A 22,355-nucleotide genomic window follows, 5' to 3' on the forward strand; every position below is an offset into this window, starting at 1 on the left:
AGCAGAGCCCTCATTGCTGACTCCAAGGCCACAGTGTCGGTTGCACAGATGGGGAAACTGAGGGCCGGGACGGGGCACTGGCTTGTGTCCGCGGAGCCGCGGCTACCGGCGGGGGGGGGCGGGGAAGGTCCCGCTTCATACCTGCCCTTCCTCCTTTAGGTAGCGGGGTGCCGCTGCGGGGTTGTGAGGGTAGGCCACAAGCCGCAGCCCCGCCCCATAAGGTATGGAAAGCGGCGGGAGAAGCGCGTAACTCCGCACCAACCCCACGGGCACCTCGGCAACACGGCAACGGCTCAGACTGGAGGGCAGGAAGTGCGTCACCCGGTGGGAGGGACGAATAGGCGACACCTACCAATGGGAGCGCCGAGCCCGCGTTCGCCCCGCCCCGAAGGAGGAGCCGTGCCCGCCTTTCTGCTTTGGCCGCCGGCAGTGGGGGCTGCACCCGGGTACCGCGGTGGGTAATCTGGGCGCAGGGCCGCGAGGCTGCCGGGGATGGAAGAGGGCCGTGCAGAGAGGCGACGGAGGACGGAAGGTGGGGGTCAGGCCCCGGGGTCGGCCCATGTCTGTGCCGGAGTGCGGCGCTGGGGGCCCGGGGGCTTGGGACTCCTCATTTCCTGATGAGGGAACAGGCCCAGAGAGGGGCAGGAAGGCCAGTAGGCTGGAACGTAGTGCCCCCGACACACAGACGTTGTTAAATCGTAGTATTAGGTGCAAAAGTCGGTTTAATCCTAATATTAGGTGCCAAAGCAAAATACAGAATTCTGCCTGAACAGAATACGGAAAATATGGTCATCACGGACCACCTCTCCGTTACTCGCCGCCATCTGTGCTTGTGCTGTCTGTCGTGTTACAGAAATCCTTACTTTGTACAAGTCCACAGCCTCGTATTTTAAAGCCCCGAGGCTAGGAGTGCTCAGAATCCCCAGTTTTTTGGATTTTCGAAAGGAATGTGATGCATATGTGAGATGTGATGTCATACCTTCACTGGGGTCTGGGGCAGCTTCTTGTAATCAAATACATGAATATTTTCACAGCTGAATGTGTGCCTCTTTACCCCAAAGGAGATAAAGAACAGCCAGAAATAGTCTCATCTTAGGTCAGATCAGGTTTTCAAACTTAAAGGATTGGGTTTTAAGAGCTTTTTTTAGATTTGAGAATTGTAGGTAAGGGATCCCTGCCGATGAAGGATCATGATTGAATTGTTGCCTCCTATCTCTGGCTTACCTGGACAGGGGGTGCTACAGTTCCTGAACTCTGCTTTTGTTTTGCCACCCCCATGTACATCACTAATTCTGTGCATTGCCCTGTGCTTTCAGTCTGTTTCCTCGTCTGTAAAATGAGGTCAGTAATGCTTCCGTCCTGGTTCTGGCGAGGATGGAATGAGACTGCAGGGAAGCACTCACTCTATGCCTCGCCCATGGCTCAAATGGTGACGGTTGAGATCTACTTGTTGCACAGACTTTTCTGTGTTTTAATTATTTGGGTAGGCAGTTAACCATGGTTAACCTCTGTTACCCAGTGGCTCTTCACGACTGCCTCCTGTATATAAACAGGCCTATCTGTATCTATTCTCCTTTCCCCCAAATTATAGCCTTCTATGCTGTTCTATAGTTGGTCCTTATTAGCATTTATATTGGCTGTTACGTAACATATTTACACCATTTCTTCTTTTTTTAATCAAGATAGCTGACATTTCTATAAAAATGTTGGCAGTGTAAGTTTGAAGGATAAACACAAAACACTCATATACTCACCATCAAGTTAAGAAATGGAACATTATCATATCCTGAAAGCCCCAGAGGAATCCTTTCTTCCCCTCACCGAAGAGGACCACTGCCCTGAGTATCGTGTTACTCATTCCCTTGTTTTTCTTTGTGGTTTTTACTATGTATCTGTAATGACTGCTGCATACGGTTTCACTAGGTTTTGAATTTCATGTAGGATCCTCATACATATATTTGTGTGCCTTTATTTTTGCGTAAAATTACATATGTGAGATGCACCCATGGTGATATGAATAGCTCTACGTCACCTTCATTGCTTCCTTGCTATTTCGAATTCCAGGGTTTGATTATAAATGCCTTACATAGACATTCCTCAACTGACCGTAACGGATACTGTTGCCAGATTTTTGCTACCGTGTGGTGAGTTTATTACCGAATAGTGGCTTTCTGGGGATAACCCAAATTTGCCCGTAATATCGAACGGTCCCAGGTGGTTCATAAGAGTTTACCCCCCACCAGCAGTGGCCATTCTAAAGAACTTTTGCCTATCTGGCGATGAGTAAGACGTTGGTCACTGTGGTTTGAATACTCATTTGCCTGATGACTTCAAGACTGAGCAGCTTTTAATATATTTGTTAATCATTTGTCCATCCTCTTTGAAAGCTTCTCTTGCTTATTTTTCTCTTGTCGTTGTCTTCCCCTTACTGATTTGTAGGAATTCATTACATATTCTGAATATGAATCTTCCGTGGCTTCAGTGTGTTTCATATGCTTTCCAGTTTGTACCTTGTCTCCTCTCCCCCGCCCCCTGCCCCAGTATTTTTGGTGAACAGAGCTTCTTAATTTTAACAAAGTGGAATTTATCGGTATATTCCTTTATGGTTTGTGCTTTTTGTATTTATTATTATTATTATTATTGTATCTTTTAAAGAAATCCTTCCCTGCCTTCGGCTCATAAAGAATGTTCTGTATTGTCACCCAAAGTTTTATAGTGTTTTCTTTCTTACAACCCGACTCAAAAGTTTTTTGTGCATAGTGTGAGGTGAAGGTTGAGTTCTCTGTTTTTTCACATAAGGGTAATCCGTTGTCCTGGCATATCTTTTATTGAAGAGCTTGCTTTGATCCGGAGTTCCGTTTCTCCAACATGTCAAGTATCCATATCTGTGTGCGTTTCTGTGTCTGGGTTCTCTTGTTCTGTCCGCTGGTCTTATTTGGTCCGTGTGTGTAATATTTTCGCACATTATTCATTACTCTAGCTTTAAAATAAGCCACTACCTGGTAGGACAAGTCCTCCTGTCTTTACTTCTCCCAGAATGGCTGTTTGCCATTATGTGTTCCGTGTAAATTTTGGAATCATCTTGTTGAATCACACACAGACACACATAGTCTGTTGGGATTTTGATCAGAATCACGTGGGGTTAGTTGCATTGGACCAATTTGATTCGAAAGTGATCGCTTTCAATATTCCATCCTTAAGTATTATGTTTACCATGGGTTTTTGTAGATAGCATTTAGTAGATAAAGGAAGTTTCCTGCAATTCCAACTTTGTTAAGATTATTTACTATGAGTGACTGTTGAATTTAATTAATCATAGTTTATGAATCTGTTAAGATGGTTGTCGGCTTTTTCTTCTGTATTCCGTTAATATGGTGACTCACACTGATTGATTTTTTCAGCTTTATGAAATATTATTGACATATGACATTCGATTGATTTTCACATCTTAAATCGTTGAGGGGATAAGCCCAATTAGTCACCATGTAGTATCCTTTCTATGTTGTTAGATTCGATTAATAATGATTGAAAGGTACTGGCCATTTTATTTTCCTTTCTTTTGAAGCCTTGGTTAGGTTTTAATGCCCAACTTATGTCAGCCTTATCAGGGAGGGTTTGCTCTTTTGCAGGCCCTGGGGTAGTTTTGGGACATTTGAAGTCACTTGCTTCCAGAATGTTTGGTAGGGCTTCTTGATAAAACCATCTGGATCTGAAGTTTTCCTTGTGGGAAGATGGACTTCCCACAGAATGAATGTCTTCAGTGGTTATAAAACTTGTTAATTTTCAGATAATTTATTAGTTGGTTTTGTATGGCTTTCCTCTAACTTTGCATATATTTACAACTTGAGATTATTGTTAGGTTGTTTATGTCTTTTTTAAAAATATGTTTGTATCCTCAATTAGTTCCCCGTTTTCATGCCAAATAGTGTTTATTTGTCAGTCTTCTTTCTCTTGGAAAATCTTGTCAGAAGTTGGTCGCTTTTATTATGTTTTTTTTTTCCAAAAAATAATTTTGGTTTTGTTGATCTCAAGTGTACATTAATTTCATTGTTTTCCGCTCTTTATTATTCACTTTCTTTAACTTTTTTTGGATTTAATTTGCTGTTGGATTTAATGTTGCTGATCCCAGTGATAGGAAATAAACTTTGGCAGGACACAGTGACTAGCTGGATCTGGGGGGGGGAGGATCAGATTTGGATGCTCGGGCCTGTGGTGTTTGTGGGACTGCGTGGACCGCCCCCCCCCCCCCCCCCCCCCCCCCGCCCCGCCAAACCAGAAGATTCGTGAAGAGGACTCGGGCAAAGAAAAGGGTTGAGGATGGGGGAAGGAAAAGATGAGCCCAACTTAAGACCTTTTGAGGTTGAGTTCTCGCTGAGCTGTTCTCGAGGCTATCTAACAGGCAGTCCGAGAAACTGGTCCTGAGCTCCTGTGTCTTCCCACCGCTGAGGTCCAGCTGATGTGCCTTTTAAAAAGAACAGTGAGCAGCAACCAACCTTTTTGCATCTCTCCTACATGCCAGCTCCTTGTCAAACCTCTGGTAGTCATATCTCATTTAAACGGCATCTTCTGTCTTAAAGATAGTTTTTGTTATTCCCATTTTATAGCTGAAAAGACTGAGGCCGAGGGAGAGGAAGCTTGTTAGGTAGAAATGTTTTTGTGCTGTATTTGCCGAAGGGAACAGCGGATTTCTTGGCCGATCATGGCATCGCCTGAAGTGAATGTTAAACCCTCAAAATTCTAGGCCCCTCGGCTGTTGGAACCTCCAGGAACGGGGCCCGGGAATCTGTATTTTTCACCCGCAGGTTCGATGATTCTCGAGATCAAGCAGGTCTGGCAAACACCCGTCTCAACACCACCTGCCGATTTCTAAACCCACGCTCTTTGCCTCCGCATGGTGCCACCTCTCCGTGGCGAGAGCAGGCCGTTTGATCAGGACTCGTGCAATGCTTTTATCAGCTCTGATCTTTGTGGTTTGTGGAAAGATAACTTTTTAGTAGAGAGCAAGAGATTGAAAAAGCACCCCACGGTGACAGTTGTTTCATTAGTGGTTTGGGAGATGAGAAGGAAACTAGTACTGGTTAAGCGCTTACTAGCAGTTCTTTAGGCAGTGAATGCTGCTCTAAGTTGAGCGTGAGAAAATGGGGCCTCAGCTGCCTTTATCCAAGGTCATAGATCTGTTAAGTGGCTGAACCAAGCTTCAGACCCAGAATTGTCTAGGAGTAAATAGAGGTAACGTTTACATAGTGTTTAGCCTGTTACCCAGCTTTTATTATGTATTAACCCACTGAATGGAGTTAATTCCATGGCGGAAGCTTCTATCCTTAGTCTCGTAGATCAGAGACGGAAGCGCACGGAGGTCAGGTTGCCCGATTCCACACACTGAGTCGGTAGAGCAGGCCGGGTCCAGGCGTGCTGGCTGGTTCCAGAACCCATGCTTCTGCCCACCTGCTGGGGCTAGTCTTCTTGCCCCTGACCCCTGTCCTTTCATTTCGGGCCATTCGGCAGGATGCCCTTGATTTTGAGAACTATAACAAATGTCTAGCCATGAATGTAAGTTAGTACACAGCGCAGAACTTGGCTTTCGGAGCTCCCAGAGGTGACTGGGTTTCCTTTGCTTCTTTTCTTAGCTCCTTCGCACTCGCAGGGCGGTACCAGGAGGGCGGGTGTCATGACTGATGTCCACCGGCGATTCCTCCAGTTGCTGATGACTCACGGAGTGCTGGAGGAGTGGGACGTTCGGCGTCTGCAGAAGCACTGCTATCGGGTCCATGACCGTGAGTACCGTCTCCCGGGTCCCAGGATGCCCCCGGAACCGTATGATCGGGGCCGAGACGTGGGTATCAAACCACGGAGCCAGCCAAGCAATACACCTCACCTGGGCGCTCAGGTCTCTCACACGGTCTCATGCCCGCCCATGTGTTTCTCATCTCATCTTCCACTCTTTACTTTTTATTTTTTGACGTAAATCTGACATTTAGCCCAGGGGATAGGAATTTGGACTTTGAAGCCGTATAGTTGGGGCTCACACCAAGGCTCCAGTATCTTCTCCAGCTTGAGTCTCTTCATCTCTCTAGTGAGGACAATTCATCATCCTTGACACCTTAGGGAGGTTCGGAGGATTAAGAGACAAGATGCGTACAAAGCGCCTGGCCCCTCGGAAGGTGCTCATTTGGCTGTTGATGGTCAGAGGGCGACTTAGCACAGTGGGTCAGAGCGTAGCCTGGGACTCAGCCAGACCTGGAGATGGTACCGTCCTGCCCTGGGCCAGCTGTGGCCATTTGGAGCATCGTCTCAGTGGGCTGCCGAGACAGGAGGTAAGATAAGACACACAAAGCATTCAGAGACTGGGCCCGGCCGAGTTGTCAGTAACTAGAGGTCACAGCAGAAACAACAGGATCAATGCTGGCAGGTCAGTAAAATCAATATTAGTAGCTCAGGTTGAGTTGAGTGTCAGTATGGGTAGATCCTGTTGAGTGTAAAAGAAAGTGGATAAATTATACTTACTGTATGATGTCACTGTGCTACGCTTTTTGTAAAACTTAATGATGTTTTTTTAAAGATTTTATTTATTTGAGAGAGAGAGAAGAGTGTGAACACGTGATGAGCCAGGGGAGGGGCAGAGGGAGAGGGAGGAGCAGGCTCGCCACTGAGCAGAGAGCCAACGCGGGGCTCGATCCCAGGACCCTGGGGTCATGACCTGAGCCGAAGGCAGATACTTAAACGACTGAGCCCCCCAGGCGCCCCCACTGAACGATTTTTGTTGTTCGTGAATACAAACACCTGCATGTAAGAAAAATAAGGGTGGACGAGAAGGATACGTAACACACTTGTGAGGTGCTTGCCTTTGGGAAGAGATCGAAGGACACGGTCATCTTTATCGTATTTTGTTCTTTTATTAAAGAGCGAATTGAAGCAAACGGCATTTGTAGTGTGATCTGATGGTCATCACTTCTGACGAGTGGAAGTACAGGTGTTTGTTTATATTCTGTGCTTTTGTCTTTCTGTGTTTTCACTTCTCAAAAGAAGAGTGGAAAGCACGTAGAGGTGAGCCAGCCAAGAGGGCTGAGGAAAGGCGTGCGGGGCCCCAGGTTTACAGGTGAAGGCCCATGAGAAGAGGGGCGTGTGGAGAAGTGCCGTCGGTGGCATGGCCAAGGCAGGAGCCACGTGTCCGAGAGAGGTGAAGGGTAGGGATGGGAGCAGGACGGGCGAGGCGGTAGGTACAGAGACAGACCCTCTTCCACGATGTGCAGAAGGGAGACGAGAGGCGGTGTGTTAGGGCAGAGGCAGGTTGGGAGGGACTGGCCCCTCGAGGTCACCCACGTAAAGTGCCGGGAGCTTGCTGCGAGGGGCTGAATGGAGTGCTTGCAGGGATTCTACAGTAAGGAAACCTGGGGGACCTGGTTCAATCCCATGTATCCAGACTTCGTTGACCTACACCTGACATACTTTGGGAAGTCCCAGACGGGAAGATATGATATGTGGGAACGGCTGTGTTCTTTTGGTGTGTGGGTTTACAGAGCAGGGAGAACCCACCGTATGTACACCAGAATAATGGGGTTTCTTTTGTACTTCATGCTGGGGACAGTGCAGATGTCTGGAAGGGCTTGAAACAGGAAAGGGCCATAATTAGTGCTGTTAGAAAACCGTCCTTCTGGTGAAAACGTAACCGCTCTACTTGCGTGCACTGGGGGGGCTAGAGGTCTTGGTAAGGGCCTCCCGAATGGGAAAGGATTAGTACACCCGCCAGGCTAGCTGCCCCTGCTCCTTAAAAAGCACCACACGGTTTTCAGCCTCGCCCTCAGAATGCTCCAGTGAAGGGCATAAGAGTGTTTTTCTTAGTCTTTTATCTATATGACAAGTTCATTCCCCCTCCCCTTCAGTTTCTCAAGTAAGTCCTAAATGTGGGCTTTAATGCTAATGGGGAAGTTTCGTAGCTCACTGCAAGGAGCCATATGGTGCCTTAGTACTAAGAATGAAAGTGTTTTTGCCTTTGTTTGACCTTTAAAGTTGTTATGACCTAATTTAGGAAAGTCCTGTAGAATATATCTAGGAATTAATTTATTCTTCACGCTTTAGGTGCCGTATCTACGCGTCAAGATATCAAGATATGGTTATGGCTAGGGTAATCAGGATAGAGCTGGAGTTTGTTTTCCCCTACCCTTCATTTAAAAAAAAAAAAAAACTTTTTCTCAAGCATTATTGTTATTTTAGAGATTTTAAAATGAGAAGTGATGGAAAGAAATGATCTCAAATTAAGCAAATACTTACAAGACCCAACATCATTAATCTGTCTTTGGAAGAGATGCCCAGGAAAGTCCCCTTTTAGGAACTGGAAACATATTCAGCGTCTAAGATAATTATGAAATAGAGGAGTAGTTGAATTTATGGGTTATTCTGATTGCAGTTTCCCATGGCCTTTTGTCCAGCTTATCAAACATGCTTCCTATTCTGGGCTCTGGTTCCAGCTCTTCTTACCATCATGAAGCTGGAAGCAAATTCCCCAGTTCTCTGGGCTAGTGAGAGTTCAGGTTTTGTTGTGACGCTCCAGCGGAAAGCCTTGGGCCTGGGCTCTTTTTTTTTTTTTTTTTAATTAATTAATTTATTTATTTATTTTATTTATTCAACAGAGATAGAGACAGCCAGCGAGAGAGGGAACACAAGCAGGGGGAGTGGGAGAGGAAGAAGCAGGCTCATACCAGAGGAGCCTGATGTGGGGCTCGAATCCCATAACGCTGGGATCACGCCCTGAGCCGAAGGCAGACGCTTAACCGCTGTGCCACCCAGGCGCCCCGGGCCTGGGCTCTTTGAGTGGCACTGAGGGCCTGTGTGCTCTCCGAGGGCATCTGAGGTTGTGAGCTGGAGCTTGTGAACGTGCGTGCGGTCACCCAGCACCTCTTGCTGTGGCCTCGTGGGGGCCAGGCCCCTGTGCTGGGAAGTGTTGACACCAAGACAAAGCTTTTGCTTCGCCTTGGGTTTCATGAATCATGCAGACACAGAATCATATGATTCCGGTATAAGCCTCGCCTGATGGAAGTAGGTACAGGAAGCCGAGGGAGTGGTGGCTAAGAAGACTTGCATTTGAGGATTTCCACTTTTGACCAAGATCGAGTAACAGGGACCAATTTGCCTTCCTGTGTGAAACAATTAAAAATAAATGAAACAATGGACATTAGTCCGTGAAGGACAGTGAATCCTTGAGAAACAGGCAGTGAAGGTTTCTCCCCGCCTAGTGTTGTCTTTTCCAGTACCTCCTCTCCAGTTGTCTGGACAGTCGCTGGATGTCCAGTAACACAGCTCAGTTCTGACACTGTTTACCTGGAGTTAGCCTCAGATCCCACAGTTAAAGGGGTTCAGCCCCACCAGGCTGCCCCCACTTCAGATGCCAGTCTTAAGTCCGGGCCTCCAGTGCTTCTGACCGACTGGCTATAAATCAGGTCTTCTAGCCCACCCCTCAGGTTCAGTAATTGGCTAGAATGGCTCAGAGAACTCAGGAAAACCCTTGACTTACATTGCTAGCCTATTATAAAGGATACAGCTCAGGAACAGCCAAAGGGGAGAGATGCATAGGGCAGGGTATGGGGGGCAGGGGCGGCACCCTTTCTGGGTGTGTACCTTTATGTGTTCATCCCAGTGGATCTCCAAATGCCTCATTTGGGAGTTTTTGTGGAGCTTTCATGACACATGTGTGATTGATTAAATCATTGGCCATTGGTGATTAACTCTGTGTGTAGTCCCTCTGCCCTTCCCAGAGTTGGGGATGGGGCTGAAAGTTCCAAGCTTCTAATCAAGGCTTGGTCTTTCTGGCAACCAACCCCCCCATCCTTTAGGTACCTGCCAAGAGTTGCCTCATTAGAGCAAAACACTTCTGTCACCCTTGTCACTCAGGAAATTCCAAGAGTCTTAGGAGTTCTGTGCCAGGAACCGGGGATGACAACCAAGTTTTTTTCCCCCCCAAGCATGTTTTTTTGCACCACAGGCAAAAACAGAATGAGCACTCCAGTGGCCTCAGCTCACTGCCTGAGCATTTTCAGGCCATGGCGCAGGGGAAACCCAAGCCGAGCTAAACAGACTGTCTGAGCTGAGGGGATGGAGGATGAGAGCTCAAGGAGACCAGAGCGTTTGCAGGTCAGAGCAGGAGAAGGGGTGTGCAGAGAGGTGGAGTCGGGCGCCTCTCCCCACTCCCTGGCGGGGACCCAGCTACAAACAGATACACAGGGAGCTGCCCAAGGCCAGGCAAAGATGCAGGTGAAAGGATTAACAGAGAATTGGTGCCTGATGTTCACAGTACCTGCTGCAGGTAGAGTGGCTTCGCTGGGGAGTTCTACCAAGCGTTTAAGGAAGAAGTGCTACCAGTCCCACCCACACTCGTCCAGGAAATTGAAAAGAGGGAGCACTTCCCAACTCATTCTTCGAGGCCTGCATTATCCCAATACCAAAACCAGACAGAGACATTGCAAGGAGAGAAATCTGAAGACCGAGATCCGTCGTGAATATAGATGCTAAAATTCTAACCATAATTTTAGCAAATCTAATCCAGCAATATATGGAAAAGGATAATATAATATGACCAAAGTGGGGTTTAGCCCAAGAATGCAGGGTTGGTTTAATATTTGAAAATCACTCCATGTGGTTTATTTACTGTATTAACAGACTAAAAAAGAAAAACCATATGGTCATCTCAGTAGTGCAGAAAAAGCATTTGACAAACTCTGGTATCTCTCCTGGCGTGATGCAGCAGAAGTTTCATTCAGGAAACTGGAGATCCTAAGGGTCAGGGGAGAAGCAGGTTTACAGGGCCTTGTGGCTTAGAGCGGGAGAGAGGACTCAACTATCTGCACAGAGTTAAAAAAAAACTAACATCTGTTCTCAATAAAATCCCTCAGCCAAGTAACAAAAGAAGGGAGATTCTTTAACCCGTTAGAGAGAGTCTATGTAAAACCTACAGCTAACATACTTCACTGTGAAGACGAAATACTTTACCCTAATATCAGGAGGAAGACAAGAATGTCCATTCTAATCATTCCCGTTCTAGCCAGTGCACTTTGGCCAAGAAAAAAAAAAAAAGTCATTCAGTTTGGAAAGGAAAAAGTAGAACTGTCTATTGAAAGACATGATCATCTATGCAGAAAATCTGATGGATCTTCAAAAAACCTACTAGAGCTAATAAGTGGGTTCAGTAAAGTGGCAAGATACAAGATCAAGATCCAGAAATCCATTGTATTTCTGTATGCTCACAGTGAATCATCAGAAATTGAAATTTTAAAAAGCACTGTTCATAATAGCATCAAAAAGTATGAAATACTTAGAAACAAATGTGATAAAACTTTGTAAGCCCTGTACTCTGAAATGTATAAAATATTTCTAAGAGAGGTCAAAGAAGATCTAAATAAATGGAGAGACATACCATGCTCATGGGCTGGAAAACTCAATGTTGTTAAGATATCTGTTCTCAGATTGATCCAAAGATCCAGCTGAATCCCAATCAAATCCCAGCAGGGCTTGTTGTAGAAATTGACAAACTGATTCTGAAATTCACATGGAAGGGTAAAGGATCTAGAAAAATCAAAACTATTTTGAAAAAGACAATCAAATTTGGAGGATTAACACTGAGTAATTAAAGTTAATCAAGAGTCACCTGATCGTAAGATGTGTGATATAGCTATCCTATTGAGACAGTGTGGTATATGGCATAACGATAAACTCGTAGATCACTGGAATAGAACAGAGAGTCTAGAAGTAAACCCACACATAGATGGACAGCTAAGTTTTGACAGAAATGTAAAGGCAATTCAGTGGAGATAATCTTTTCAAAAAATGATGCTGGAATAATTGGATACCCTTTTATTTTATTTTATTTTATATTTTATTTATTTATTTATTTATTTTTATTTTAAAGATTTTATTTTTAAGCAATCCCTACACCCAGTGAGGGGTTTGAACTCACAACCCCGAGATCAAGAGTCATGTGCTCCACTGACCAGAAGGTGCCCTGGATACCCCATATTTTAAAAAATGAACCTTGAGCCATGCTTTGCACCATATACAAAAATTAACTCGAAATGAATCATAGACCTCAGTGTAAAACCTGAAACTATAACACTTCTAGAAGAAAATGTAGGAGAAAACCTTTGTGACCTTAGGTTAGGCAAAGATTTCTTTGATATAACACAAAGATGTGATCCATAAGAGTACAAGTTGATAAATTGGACTTCAGAATGAAAAACCTCTCTTTAAAATACACTAGGATAAAAAGACAAGCAAAATACTGGGAGAAAATATTGCAAATCTTATATCCAGTAAAGTGTTTGTATCCAAAATATATAGAGAACTCCCCAATTCAACAGTTAGAAAACATACAACTGAAAAAAATGGGCAAAAGACTTGAACAGACACTACACCAAAGAAGATATATAGATGGCCAATAAGTACACAAAACGTGCTCAGCTTCATTAGGGAAATGCACACTAACCAGAGTGAGGTACACGACATGCTCGTGGCTAAAATTGAGAAGACTGCATACGGAGTATTGACGAGAAAATAGAGGAACTGGAACTCCACCTGTCGGAATCTAAAATGGTATAGTCATTTTGAAAAAACATGGGCATTTTCATGACACAGCCATTTCTGTTTCAAGTAGTTGTTTTTAGACTCAAGAGAAATGAAGATACATGTCTGCACAAAGGCTTGTACCTAAACGTTCAGAGTAGGTTTGCTTGTAATGGCTGCAAACAGGAAACACCTAGCTGTCCATCAACAGGCAAACCGACAAACGGGCTGTGGGCTGATCCATCTGATGGAATACTACTCAGCAGTAAAAAGGAGTGAGCTGGGGCTACCAGCTCCTGTATGAGTGAATGTCAACGTGGTTATATGCTGAGCGGAAGAAGCGAGGCAAAGGGGATTATGTGCTGTAGGAATCCGTTAACATACAGTCCTAGACAGTGTGTAGTTGGGTGGAGTGACAGGTCAGTGATGGCCTGGGGATGGCGTAGGGGAGGGCGGTGAGGGGTGAGATAGAGATTACAGAGAGGCACGAAGGAGCTTTTGGCACGTGATGGATATGTTCGTTGTCTTGATTGTGGTGATGGTTTCAGGGGTGTATTCGTTTGTCAAAGCCTATTAAATTGTGCTCTTCATTGTATGTCAATTATATCTCACTAAAGCTGTTTTTTAAAAAAATCCTGAATTTAAAGCCACTTTGCTACTCAGTAGCTGTATAACCTTGGTCAAGTTGCTAGACCTTCCGTTTTCTTAGCTGTGAAGCGGGGCTGGAGATATTTGGCACCCGGGGTTATTTGTGAAGATTACGAATGTGATATGTATTATGTGCCTAAAGCTTGTATGTGTCCAAGATGGCAAAATGTAGGGGATAATCAGATTCACACAATAGAGCTCATTTTCTTGGTCTGGTGAGGCCCTGCGTCATCTGTGTGGGCCTCTAAGAAAATAGATGTAGCAACCAGGAAATAGAGCGTTTCTGTCCTATATCCAGGGTTCACCCAGAGGAGCTCCTTCCTTAAAGTCTGACTCACAAGAGAGTTGGGAAGTAGTTATGTAGTAGTCAGGTAGCCATGGAAAGTTTCTTCGGTTCAGTTTCCTAGAAAACAGAACAAACACGGAAGCCTGAATCCTGAAGCCTTCACAAGTGGCCCAAGGTCCTTTTGTCATGGAATGGTGTTGCTCAGCACGGGGTTTGACGGTGCCCCAAACCAGAGCCTGACTCTTGCTTGGCCTCTTTATTTTATTTCTCATGAGGTGTTACTAAACAGAAGACGAGGTCGCCATAGCTCCCAAGTTGCATGGCAACGATTCCGCTTTCCAGACCTTGTTAAAATGTTTTTGGGTCTGGTCTTTTGTTTTTGGATTGAACAGGTTGGGTTTTTAGGGAATCACTGGGTCCAGCCTCCCAGCACCCAGGTGCTTCTCACGTTGGCTCCGGCCCCACCACTGCCAAATGCTGCCCTCCGAATCAGCGGCATATTCGCTGTGGGCCTTCCTTGCCTGAAGCTCCTTCGGGAGCCTTTTCAACTTATTTTTTATTTTGAAATAATTCCAAACTCACAGGAAAGCTGTAAGAATAGTACAAGGAACTATTTTCCCCCTGGATCATTTGAGAGTTACCAATTTGAAGTTCCATCACCGCTAAATTCTTTAGGGAATGTGTCCTTCTAGCAAAGACATTCTCCTAAATCGTCATGGGATAACCATTCAAATCAGGACATTAACACTGATAATATCACTGCCTTCTCATCAGCAGACCCCACTAGAGTTTTCCAGTTGTCTCAATACTGTCTCCCGTAACCAAGGATCTGCCACAGGGACACGTGTCATACTTAGTTATGTACGTTTCTTTAGGTGCCTTCGTTGGGAATCATTCCTCAGCCTTTTCCTTGACTTTTATGATGTTGACATTTTTGAAGATTATAGGTTAATTACTGAGTAGAACAGAGCTGATGGAAATTTGATGTGAGCCACATAGGTAAATGAAAATTTTCTGGGGGCCACCGTAAAAGAGGTAGAAGGAAACAGGTGTAATTAATATCCCAAATAATATCATTTCAACCTGTAATGGCTATAAAAAATGATTCGTGAGATCTTTTCCATTTTCTAATATCACGGCTTCGAAATCCAGGATGTATTTTGCACTTGGGACACGTCTAAATTTGGACAACCCACGTTGCGAGCGCCAAGCCGCCCTGGGCCCGGTGGCGGCTGCTGTCGGACGGCAGAGCTGTAGGCTGTCCCTCAGTTCGGGTTTGTCTGCTGCTTCCTCCCGATTCGGTTATGGGTACGCTCTTTACTTTGCAGGAGTGATGCAGAAACCGTGTTCTCTCTGCATGCCGTCTGGTGGTGAACGGTGTTGGTGAAGACGGTGTCTCCGCTGTAAAGCTACCCCTTCCTGTGTGCTTAGGAAGTGTTTTGCAGGGCGGTTCTTTGAGGCAAAGTAAATATCCCACTTGTACCTGCTAGATAGACGCCCTGCGCTCGCATTTTGTAATTCATGGTGCTTATTGTTACGTGTTCATGTTAGCGGGTTTTTCGATTATCTGCAGTCCTAAGGACAAATTGGGTAAAATATCTCAAATTTTAGCTTAAAACAAATGAAGATCTGACATGATTTCAGGGGGCAGAATAAATAAGACGGTGTTCAAGCAAAAAAACCAGTTAACTGAACTGCACGTACCAAAAATAGATTGGTGAGCAGAGTAGGAGAAGAACAATGGGGTCTGACAGGTATTTTCCGTGTTTGTCAGACCTTCTACCTGCCTTCCCCGTGGCTCTGTTTTTGTCCTGCTGAGGTGCAGGGCTCCGTCTGCCCCGCCGCCTTGGTGCCCCGTCAGGATCCCTGCATATCATTAGGTGGCGTGCGTTACTGGTGAGTCACCGCGATGTGGTTGACACTTTGGCGTAGTGTTCCATCCTGTGTGTGGTCGTGAGTGTCTTCTCTTTCCAGGAGGGACTCTGTGATCATTCAAAGCCGACTCCCAACCAGGTTTCCCCCTGTTTTTAATGATTTCATTGTGTATTTGTCCCCTTTGGCTGCAAGGAACATTAATAAGCTTACCACCGTCCCAGCCCACCTGCCTTCCCCGTTAATCCGGGGTGGGGGGGATTAGGGATGTGGTCATAACTGAAACGTGGCAGAAATTTAGCATGAAAAGTCACCCTTACAATGTAACTGGGTGAATTTTTTGAACATACAGAATTCCATAATGGGCGGCTGTTTTCATGCTTCGACAGGACTTTGGGCTCAGCAAGCTCCGTAACCATGAGGAAGCGAATATTGCTTTCACGGCCCTGGCTCCCGAAGGACTTGGGTCCAAATCCCAGGCCACTCTTGACTGTGTGCGTCGCAGCCCCCAGGGTGGGACGGACCCCGGTGGCCAGCGCAGGTTTCCTGAGCCAGGACCTTTGGTGCTCCACACTCTTCTAAGCGTGGACATCATTGGTTTGGGGTTGCCTTTTCTACTGGATCCCAGGCACGAGGGAGGTGCTGTGTGGCCAGTGGAGGCCCGGGAGGATTTCTTCCACAGGATTGTCACAGAGGCCTTCGGCAAGAGCAGGGAAGCAATTTTTTTTTTTTTTTTTTGGCAGACAGAGTTCCAGTCAGGGACTTGGGGAAGTTCTTTCAGTTTCCAAGTCTCAGCTTTATTTTTTCAAAAGGAAATCTTAGTTGCGAGGGTTAAACAGGGAAACTTCTGTTATGTGCTGGTACGGGTGCTTCCTGGTGCATGTTCAGTACGTGCTCCTCGCTGCCCCTTCCTTCCTGTGTGACTCTTCCCGTGTCATCTGACCCTGCATCCTGGGGATGGGGGGTGGGGGTAGTAACTATCAGAAGTTCCATAGCGCTGATACGTAACATGATTGGGACCGTAGAGCTGAATTTCTGGTGCTGGCATTGTCTCCTCAAATCCAGAAAGTGTGGTCCCTGTGTCCTAGCGGAAGGAAGTCACAACTGTGGATGTGGAGCTGGGCAGGGGCCTTGTGGGCAGGCAGGAGGCCCACGTGATGGGGGTGTAGCGTGAGGGGGCACACGATGGGATCACGGAGTGTGGCTGAGGGTGATGGAGCCCCCCATGGCTGTGTGGAGGGGGGTGCCAGGAGCTGGCCCTGTTCCAGCTGTGTATGGGGGGCAAGGGTAGAGGGCTACGGTGGGTCTCCCAGGAGACCGTGGGAAGCCGGGCCACATTCCAGGGATGAGCAGAATTGGCCAGAGTGGCCAGAGTCTCCCGTCACAGCACCACAGGCCTGCACACACCATTCTGCCCCCTCGTTCACACTTCCAGGGGCAGGGCCCTGAGCTGAGGCTTGGCGTGGACCTGAACAAAGACCACCCGAAGGGGGCTAGGCAGAGGTGTTTGTCCGAGCAACTGTGGCAAGGGAGGCAGTCCCCTCGCTTGTGTTTCCGCAGAGAACCAGTGGCAGGCGGGGGAGTGGGAGAGAATGGCAGGCGTCGGGTGTGCCGGCCTGCAGGCGGGGGGCTGGTTAACCGGAAGCAGGACATCCTGCGGTTGGTGAGGGGAGCGTATTCGGCTTTCTCTGGCCGGTCCTACGTTGGAAGCAGGAAGCAAGAACTGGGCAAGTCGTCACAAATCACGTCCTGGTCCTCTTGCGCCGGTTACCACGGGGCTTATCGTTGGCCACCACGGGGCTTATCGTCGGCCTTCCGCGACTGGTAGCTAGAGGCCGTGGTCTGGCTTCTAGGTGGCGGGCTGGCTCCCGGGGCTGCTTACTCTACATGAGGGGTTGCTTCTCTGGGCTGGTGGCTGCGGATTGTGGGTCAGAGTCCTGTTCTTACGTGTGGTCTGGTCCTGGGCTGTAGATATCTTTTTCTTGCACTTCTCTTTATTGCACTTTCTCGATGTTGCTTTTCTTTCCTTTCCTTTCCCTTTCCCTTTCTTTGCTTTGCTTTGCTTTGCTTTGCTTTCTTTTTTAACAAATCAAAGGTTTGCGGCAGCCCTGCATCAAGCAAGTCTGTCGGTGCCTTTTTTCCAACAATGTACTTAGTGTCTCTGTGTCACATTCTGGTCCTTCTTGGCGGTATTTCAAACGTTTTCATACGATATTTGTTACCGTGGTCTGGGACCCGGGGTGACAATTTGCTGAAAGCTCAGATGATGATTAGCATTTTTAGCAAGCATGTATTTTTAAATGAAGGTACGTGCATTGTTTTTTCAGACACGATGACCTTGCATATTTAATAGACGACGGGGTAGCATAAGTGGAACTTTTATGGGCACCGGGAAGCCAGAACATTCGCTTGACTCGCTTCACTGTGGTCCTGCTTGATTGTGGTGATTTGGAATGGAGCCCGAGCTATCTCTGAGCTATGTCTGCCCTCAGTCTCTCAGAAGAATGAGTGTGTCACAGTCCCTTCCTTTGAGTTATTCACAGTTCAGCCCACAGACTCTTTATCTGGTGGGTCAGGGAACAGAGTGGCCCCATTAGTCATTGAGTCTCTTTATGGCAGGGTCTCTCAGCCCACATCAGGATTAGAAAACCAGGGACGGTCAGTGGTATCTAGCTGACAGGTACAGTATGTTTGCCCTATAGTGTTTTAACAATTAATGACCATGTTAAAGAACAAACCAACCGGGAGATTTCTGATAAAAACCTGAAGACTGGGTACGTGGCTGAATTAGAGTAGTCCTGCAGCTCTCGGCGGGATGCACGTCCTCCATGTCACCCACTGCGTCCGCTCTTGTCCCCATCTGGGCTTCTGCCTGGCCTCCACGGGCATCCGATTGAGTCAGGACCAACAAGCTTGGCTCAACTGAAACCCGGGGAGGAGGAAGCTCACACGCCAGGGATAAAGCAAAGCCACTTTGCTCCTAGCGGGTGGGTGGTCAGCCCCACACACCCTTTCCTCTGCTCCGGGAGATTCCCTGGGGGGCTTGGGAGGGTGGGAGTGAGGGCCGCCTCTCGTCTCAACGGTTGATGGCCCACCTGTGTTCGAAGGCTGAGATGAAGTGAAAGGCACATTAATAGCATCAACAGTCAAGTTCTGCTGAAAGTGGCTTAGTTTTCTGTGATGACTCACATTGTAATTCAGGATGCCACCTGCCCCAGCACCGTAGTGACAGGAGACACCACTGCTCAGTTGCCGACTGGAGTACTGACCCACGGAGCTCTGGCGAGGGGCCTGGCCGATCGGTGGGTTTACTGCCACACGGAGACAGTCGGCGCACGACCCGTTACCACCCCGGCAGTGCTGTCGTAGGGCCCTTGGTGCCTGTGGCCGAGATGCAGGAACTGTGCTGAGCTGTGTGAAAGAAGTTTTATGTACTGCCATTTGAAGGAAGGCCCAAAAAGCAGACTTTCTAACTAAAGTCAGACGAAAAAAAAAGGTCTCTGTGTATTTGGAAACAGCTCTCTAAACAACAGATTTAAGAACAGTCTGTTATTCAAAGCCTATCTGCCCCCCTTACCATCAGAGGTCTGAGCTCACCCGCCTTGTCACGGGGCACGGCCATTTTTCTCTTTCTGGATTCAGAAGCCTGAGGGTGAAGGCATCAGGTCACACTGTTGGTGAGGATTGAGATTTTTTTTTTTACCCTTAAATGGGATAAGTCGAACAGAAGTAGAATACTGCAGCGAAGCCCATTGCCCAGCTAAAGTGGCAACTCATGACTAATCCTGTTTTGTCTACACGTCTCCTACCTACTTAACCCATAGTATTTTGAAGTAATTCTCATTGTTGCGTATCTAAACAACTTCTTTGTTTCAATGAATGCTCAAGTCCTTTTGTCACCAGACCCAAATCTAGAGGCCAGACATCGCATTTCCAGTCTGCACCTTGTCCCTCGCTGGCCCTGTGGTCTTGGGTAAGCCCTTAAGCTCCATGACCCTTGGTGTCCTCGGCAGAAGCGCCCAGACCGTGCTGTATCCCGGCTCACCTCCGTGGTTGTTCACGAGGCTCTGATGAGATCACTAGCGGGTGGAAGCAGGGTACACGGTGAACTGACGCACAGATACAGAGAATTACTCTTCGCACGTATTTGCCACATGAAAGACCGCTCCCTCCCTGCTCTTCCGGCGCCGTTCACCGGCCAGACTTTGGAAGTGGCATGGTTGTCCGTGCCCGTCTCTCTCCCACGTAGCTGAACGTCCAGAGAGTCCTTCTCCTGGGCAGTTGATGGGAAGGTCGCAGGCTGAGATGTGATGCCTTGTACAAGCTCTCCGGCCCCGTGTCCCTGCCCGCTAGCCTTTCCCAGCCCCGGGGCTGGGGGCTCTCTCTTCCCGGTGTGCCCCAGCCCCTGTGTCCGATCCAGGGCCTGGCCTGCCCTGTCCTCAGTGCCGTGCTCAGGTGGACCGCCCGGCTGGCCCCATCAGATGAGAGGCCTGTCACAGGGCGAGTTGGCCCACAAGTGGGTTTGGTCCCTAGGGGTCTTATTTTTTGCTGTTATTTCCTCTGCCTAAAAATAGCATTTTCTATCTATAGTTGCCTAGTTTGGAACAGAACTATTTGTTGCTCTGAAGTTAGGGCAGCAGACTTCCTGACCGCCTGCCACCCAAGTGTGGTGAGCCCCAGGTTCCAGTAGTCTTCTGGGAAGCAGGGACCGTGATTAGCAAGAAGAGGTTTGTTGGTTAAACCAAAACGGACAGAAAAAGCAGTCTCAAAATGAAGCAGCCCCGCTTGTCAGAGGAGCGGTGTCCCCTCTCGTGTGGTGCCGCCCTGGCCCGTGCACTGCGCTGAGCCCCCTTTCTTTAATTGTCCCATTGGACGGGTATTTCCTGCTAAAGAAAGAACCGATCTGTCCTCTCCTGGGCCTTGGCCTCTCGGACCCCCACATGGCAGGGTGCGTGTTCCCAGAGATCACTCTCTTCGCTTTGCTGAGGCTCTGTGGCTTCGTGCGCCGGAGCTCGGGCTGTGGGGTCAGGCTGGCCTGGGTGCACTTGCTAAGCGATGGGGACTGTCCGCAAGCCTCTTGTGTGTCACGATGGTATTCGTGACGTGCAGTGTCTGGTAGTGATGACGTGAAGCAGGCGAGTGAGCAGTGCCCGGCACGCACACCGGTGAATTACAGCCGCACGTTGTAGGCTTGCTCTTGGTAGCCCGTCTCGAGCAGGTTTGCCTGGCCCACAAGGAAGGCCCAGGGACACCCTGCTCCCAAGGAGAGGGGACCCAGGGGGCTCCTACGATCCGTAGACCTCTGCTTGGTTGGGACGCGGTGCCGCGTGCCCTGGTCCGGGAATTACCTGCTCTCTGAGAAGAGACAGTGGTGGTGGGTCCGGGGCCTTGCCCGCTGCTTTTTAGAGCTGGTCCTCCCACGGTGCTGGCTGCAGGTCCATGGTGTCGAGGGACCCAGCCCCTGATCCAGCTCAACCTGCAAAAAAGCTGGTAATCAGTACTTAGCTGAAGCCTGTCTTTTTTCTCAATGGGTTTGGGGTTCTGAAGGGAGGAGTGATGTTATTAATTCACTCTCATAAGTCGTCAACCTGGCGGGACTAAGACTGGAAGTAACGCCTCAGAAGTGTGTGGTTCAGCCTTTTATCTCACGCACTTTATCATGACCGTGGCCTTCCAGGATATTGGGGCCCAAGGGCTCCTCCGAGCCTCCTTTGGCCCGGGGTGTTCATACAGATCTGCAGACTGGAGCTCCACAGGGGCTTCGGGAGCAGGGCAGGGGGTGGAGGCACGACCATGAAAACCACTCCTCAGAAGACTGGAGGTCGGGAAGCACCGGTCCAGTGTGCCCTTGACATTTGATGGGCCCGTCAGGGAGCTTGGTAGCAAGCAAATGACCTCAGTTCTGGCTGACTTTAAAAGAACCATGTTGGAAGGGCACTGGGGACAGGGGCACACAGGACTAGTTGGCAGCCAGGGGCCAGGCTGGGGAATGGGCAGGACCCGGAGGGCACCAGGACACGGGATGACTTTCTGGCCAAAACCTTCTTCCTACCTTCCCACCTCGAGCTCTCCTTTTGTCCCTTCCTAGATTGAGAGTGTCCGTCCGATAGGCTGAGCATGGGGTCTGGGGCCATTCCTCCTGACCTCAGATATGGTCCCTTCAGCTTCCTGCCTTCCGGTTCTCTGGATGTGGGTACCTGGAATTATTCTCCTCCCCAAATCACACATATAGGGGAAAGACCAAAAAAAAGGCTAAGATCTGGTTAGAGATGGCAATGGCTATCGGCAATCAAACGTTACCAGAGGTCTCCAGGTGTGGGGCGGCCAGATTGGGAACTGGAGCAGCCAAGTGATTGGGGAAGGCAGTGCTTGGGAGCTGCAGGAGGCCAGGCACAGAACCTTCCCTCGGCTGGTCTGCTCAGAGAGGCGTGCCCGGGAGGGGACATGTCCAGGATGCCGGGGGAGTGGGAGGCTGGGGGGTTGGAGCGAGGGGTGGCGCTAGAGAGAGGGTCAGAGGGATGTGTTCTAGACTCATGAAGTTGGAGGTGAGGCAGTGGGTGGCCTTCAGGGATGAGAGAAAGGGCGAGACTCACGTGGGGTCCCCCAGAAAGGCGGGGTGGAACTGGCTTAGCCCTCGGCACCATGCTGTGCCCCCAAAACTCAAGTCGGGTCGGGGTGTTCCTGGACACAAGGGAAGTGTATTCTCAGTAACGAATAAGAAGGAGATAGTTTGTCACAGGGCGTGAGACACATGCACGGTGTCAGCAATGGGCAGGGACGCGGACATGCCCTTGCCGTAGGAAGCCGTGTGGTCAGACACGGTGAGGCGAGAGAATGTGAGCTTGAGCAGGTGGCTGGTTTCTGCAAGGAGGGCAGCAGTAGGAAGTGGGTTTTTTTGTTTTTTGGGTTTTTTTTTTGTCTTTTTGGGTTTTTTTTGTTCAGTGAAAACACTCATGTTTCTGAAAAATGAGAGTGGACGACACGGTGGAGGGGCGGGAGAGGG

General features: G+C 48.2%; 1 protein-coding gene across 2 annotated transcripts in view; it reads left to right on the forward strand.

The window, feature by feature from the left end:
• The first annotated feature begins 339 nt into the window (after window positions 1-339).
• The window catches only part of NSMCE1 (NSE1 homolog, SMC5-SMC6 complex component), a 30,478-nt gene continuing 8,462 nt past the window's right edge, over window positions 340-22,355 (forward strand). The window contains exons 1-2 of one of the 2 annotated variants that reach the window (XM_034670227.1): window positions 340-454; window positions 5,628-5,774. In XM_034670227.1, the coding sequence (XP_034526118.1) occupies window positions 355-454; window positions 5,628-5,774 (247 nt within the window). In that variant the 5' untranslated portion in view covers window positions 340-354. Of the gene's footprint in view, window positions 533-5,627; window positions 5,775-22,355 lie in introns of both variants that reach the window. The other variant, XM_002929203.4, reaches the window with a different exon arrangement.

The sequence above is a fragment of the Ailuropoda melanoleuca genome, chromosome 10 (genome assembly GCF_002007445.2).
Source record: "Ailuropoda melanoleuca isolate Jingjing chromosome 10, ASM200744v2, whole genome shotgun sequence".
Classification (NCBI taxonomy): domain Eukaryota; kingdom Metazoa; phylum Chordata; class Mammalia; order Carnivora; family Ursidae; genus Ailuropoda; species Ailuropoda melanoleuca.